Raw genomic sequence first — 4765 nt, 5'->3', positions numbered from 1 at the left:
CCCTGTAAGTGAAAACTTTCAAAGATAATGCCCTCAAAACTGCCACTTTCCATGCCCAGATTTGGGCAAAATTTATGCAAAATTAAAAGAAAAAATCATAATTCTACTGTAAACAATGCTATTACTCCTTGAAGTCAGCTTTCTTACGGAAACTGGTGTTTCTTTAAAAAACTTAAGTACATGGTGAAAAGGAATAATCAGCCAATACTGGATGAACATTAGATAACTCTAACGTGTAAAATACTCAATACTTTGTATACTATACAATCAGTGTCATTAGGGAGCCAATCCTTATATGTATGAAATAAGAATTGATATACATACAAGTCATCAGAAGCTGGATATGAAAAGCTACCCGGCATAGTCACTCTATCTCCGGTATACATGCTGCTTTTCAGCTATCCAGAGCATTCCAAAGTCAAAAACTGGCAAATAGCCAAAATCGAGATTCCTTATTTTTGTTCATCATCTTTCTTCAACAATCCTTGCACCTACAAAGTTCTAGCAGTAACTATAATTTTATCATCATTTGATAGAGCAAAACAGTCTGCATGGTCTTTGACTACCTATTTTATTATTATTCAATGCAAAATTTATAAAGCTTTAGATTTACACTCTATAAACTAGTAACTCATATAAACCATCTTATAAAAAATAGTAAACAAACAAGTATTAGGAAAAACATTTATTGCTAAATAAAAAAGTTATATAGGACTGGCTATTAAACTTGAAAAACAGAAACCAAACAAGATAAGGATGGAGAAGGAAATATCAGTTGATCCAGCTAATGATCACAGAGCAAAGTAAGCCATGTCGACTTTACATGGAGAATAAAATACCTACATTACTGACTTCCTCACTGGCAAAACAAATAAAACCAGAATTTCCAATTGTAAAATGTTACTCTACTGTAAAATAGTCATAAAAGTAGTATTCTAAAGTTAACCTAAAGAAAGGTATAATGATGAAAGCTGAGATTTTATTCAAACACAAAGTTTTCAATAAACAAAGTGGAGAATTTAGTAATGTAGGGATTTTATTTTCCATATAATGTCAAAATGATTTAGTCTGCTACGTGATCATTAGCTAGATCAAGTGATATGTCCATTTCCATCCCTATCTTATCTGGCTACATATTTCATGTTCAGTAGCCAGCCCTACATAGCTTTTTTATTTAGTGATAATTTTCTTCCTAATACTTGTTATATATTCATGTTGTTATAAATGTGAGAGGAACAGCAAAAGTCAGGATTTTTCATAAAATTTATTTACTCTTTGAAAATTATATGCCAGCATTTCTAATGTCTTTTATATATACTAATCTACGAGATTTATGTTATCAGTGTATCAAAAATATGTGTTAAAAAAATCCATGTATTATGCATTGGTAAGTGTATTAGCATTCAGTCCAAAAACACATCACTATCCAGTTCAGAGTTGTCTGTTAGCTTTGACTGAGCTGTAACATCTGTTGATCCTTCTATATTAGTTGTAACACCTGTTGATCCTTCTATATTAGTTGTAGCATCTGTTGATCTGTCTACCTTCTTTTTATAAAGACCACAAAGAGCTGAACGAAACAAATTGACAGCATGGACAGCGCTCTGTATCTGAGCCCACTGTTTTTGTGTGATGAACTGTGTATCAGCCTACAAAAAAATTAATAACTCATTGTAATTAATCTCTTTACTTGTATAATTAATGTATGGTATATAAATGTGTATAAAACCTCTACTATAAGCTTGCCCTCCTATGATTAAAAAATTGAATTTCGTAATATCTACACTGTCTTGCCTTATGTCCATAAGGTAAATCCATTGGACAGAACTCATATTAGAGAGCTAATGTTTACTATAATTCTGAATTTTCTCAGTGCATCTTCACAAAATTTGGTAAGCATTTAATAAACAATAGAAGTATGATGTACCCAAAAAAAATCAGAATTTTTATTAAAATATTAAAGATTTGTCTGTTGACTCAGACCCTGACTAGTCTGAGTGAAATGTTAGGCATAAAAACACTTTATCTTATAGTTGTCAAATTTAAGTTATGTAACCTCTAGAATCTCCTACATGAATATCAAGTTCTTGTTGTTGTTTTTTCTATAAACTTTTTACTTTATTTACTTACTCATTTTCTCAACCCTAACTAACTGTAGCAAAATCATTTGTAGCAAAAGTTGAAAAATATGAAGTCAAAAGCACATTATTTTCTTAGAATGGCCATGGATTGTAACAGACAGCTACAATTGTTTATCTTAACAACTTCAGACCTCTAACCTTTCCATAAATGCTTTCATGTAATTTTAATGTTTTATTGCTTTCTGAACTCTGTCTAACTATTAAAATAGAGAAAGTAATAAATCACCAGGTGAGGGCTTAGTTTAAGTTACTGTAAACAAAGTATTGAAATAGCTCAAGTGCATTCCTCATAAATAATTTTTTTTTCATTTAAGTTTCTTATATACCCTAATAGGTTTCTATTGGTTGAGTAATGTAGCCTTGTAGAAAAATCAAAAAGTGAAACCTTCCCTTTCTAATGGTTATAAATAATCCAGTAGCAATTGTTTGAAAGCCAGGAGGGGTATAGCATGTGGGTTTCACTAATTTGTTTATATCTCAGTAAAGTAAGAAGCTTGGAGGCTTGAAATTTGTATTTTAGTTTTCGATTATCTATGTATGAATGTGTAATTCATAGAAATATTAAAATATCATATAAAATAAGCAATTTGGAGCAAAGAAGACAGAATATATTTAAATAATTCCTTTTGAAGTTAAAACTTGTATAATATCAAAACTAGAAGTATAAGTTATGTGTGATGTCAAATCGATTCACATACATTGATAATAAAGTTATTTAATTAAATTTTCAATGTAACTGCAAAAGATTGTGATATGCACACTTTGACCCCCACCGTTGCACATAGGGTTAACTAAACCTAGCTAATAATGTTGATTGTATTTATGCTGATGTCCAAATTTATTTATAGCAACCAGCAAGTATGTCCTTAAACTTAATACTCTTGATAATACACCTGAATTGTTGTAATAAAATAGTCAGAATACTTTATTTTTTATCCTAAAGAAATTGTGAGTTCCTGTCTTTTTTTTAAGTGAGAAAAAATTTTGTGATTGAAACTATACGCAAATATAACAGAGCATGTAAGTAAAATCATTTTGTTTATAAACAATCCAAGTATAAGAGAATTTTAGTAACAATTAGTGCATGTGTATGTAAAACCAATAATAATAGAAAATATATACAAATTTATTGAAAGTAATGTGCTTTAATCAAACTGGCTTAGTGTTTTTTATATTTTGAAAACTAAGTTACCATAATAACAAAACTTACTTGTTGACTGAGTGTTGCTTGCCAATCAACCCTACTAATCCACAAAATGTCACCCAAGTGTTTTTCTAATTCATTTAGAAAAGATACAGCAGTGTAGAAGAACTCTACAACTGATCTGGAAAATATATAAAGTAGTATGAAAAAAGCTTAACATAAAACAAATAAAAACAATTTCATTGATTTTCAGTACTAGAACCTGACCAATAATTATAGATATTTTCATCACTAATGAAAATACAAATTATTAATATCATTTAAAAATTCTAGATGTAGAAATCCAGCTTTATAATTAATAAAACTAAAAAAATACAAGAAAAATCTATCATGCTTACTTCAGTGGAATCCAATACCAGCTATAGACAAATACTAACATTTGTGTGGGGCTTGGGTATCTCATAGTTTAGACAGTTGTTTCAAAATTTCTCATGAAAATAACAAAATTGACTAGAAAATATGAGATACTCTAATACAATGCATCCACACATGTCAGATTCCATAAAAATGGACATATTTCATAATACATCTTTTTCATAATCTTTAAGTATTCAGATGCATATCAGTAAAAAAAATGTCTTGGAGATTTTACATATTTTATCTTTGGCATAAAAAAGAGAACCACAAGACTGCATGAACCAAATCATGAAATTCTTTTCTCTTCATCAAAACTTTGAAAACATGTGTAAAAAAAAAAATCTATTATCAATAATGGTCAAGATTAGACAGAATAAACTTTGCATTCAAAGAAAAGCTATGAAAAGGTTTTACTGAATACAGAAGTTGTGAAATTCTACTCTTCAAATTACATTCAGGTTTAGCTGTCAAAAATGATTGAAAATTCAGTTCGTCTTAAAGCTTAAAAATATAAAAAATGTCAACCAGATGGGAAATGTATAGCAACTAGTATGAAACCTTCAGGAAATGACTAAAGTAATGGAAGATATGGTAAATATAGGTAGAATTTCAGCAATCAATTCACATTTTATTAAATTAAACTCTACTTATCACATTACAGAACTCTCATCCATGTAATGATCCGATATCTATGTTTGAGGTATTTTTAATGATCACAGTTTGTTCAGTATCATCTCACCCAGAAACACTACACTTTCATTGTAAACAATATTCATTCTAAAAATATTTAATAATGTCACATTTTGTTTGCTCTAATTTCGTCTAGAACAATTTTAAAAATATTGTGAACAATTGCTAACAACAAATGTACAAAATTCTAATCAATTAAATTAATTCCGATTTACTTCATGCCACTAATTTCAAAGTACATGCAAGTTATCTATTTAAGTGATAAATAATGAGGGCCAGGTAAAACTATATGCTAAAAAAATAAAGAGGCAGATAAAGGTTTAGCATAAGAAATGAGTACAGAAGTAGTTATAAGGATAGGCTTAATTGTTAC

The 4765-nt window shown here is 29.2% G+C and overlaps 1 protein-coding gene across 5 annotated transcripts in view; it reads right to left on the bottom strand.

Annotated features, from left to right (window-relative positions):
* Positions 1-1245: 1245 nt before the first annotated feature.
* Positions 1246-4765, bottom strand: part of LOC106460623 — a 40597-nt gene continuing 37077 nt past the window's right edge. For all 5 annotated transcript variants that reach the window (XM_022387519.1, XM_022387509.1, XM_022387504.1 and 2 more), the window contains exons 6-7: positions 3352-3466; positions 1246-1649 (exon numbers count right to left, since the gene is read on the bottom strand). In XM_022387519.1, the coding sequence (XP_022243227.1) occupies positions 1404-1649; positions 3352-3466 (361 nt within the window). In that variant the 3' untranslated portion in view covers positions 1246-1403. The remainder of the gene's footprint in view (positions 1650-3351; positions 3467-4765) is intronic.

This window comes from Limulus polyphemus, unplaced genomic scaffold (genome assembly GCF_000517525.1).
Source record: "Limulus polyphemus unplaced genomic scaffold, Limulus_polyphemus-2.1.2 Scaffold34, whole genome shotgun sequence".
Taxonomy (NCBI): Eukaryota; Metazoa; Arthropoda; class Merostomata; order Xiphosura; family Limulidae; genus Limulus; species Limulus polyphemus.
Note: the sequence above shows the minus strand (reverse complement) of the source record. Positions and strands in the feature narration are given on the sequence as shown.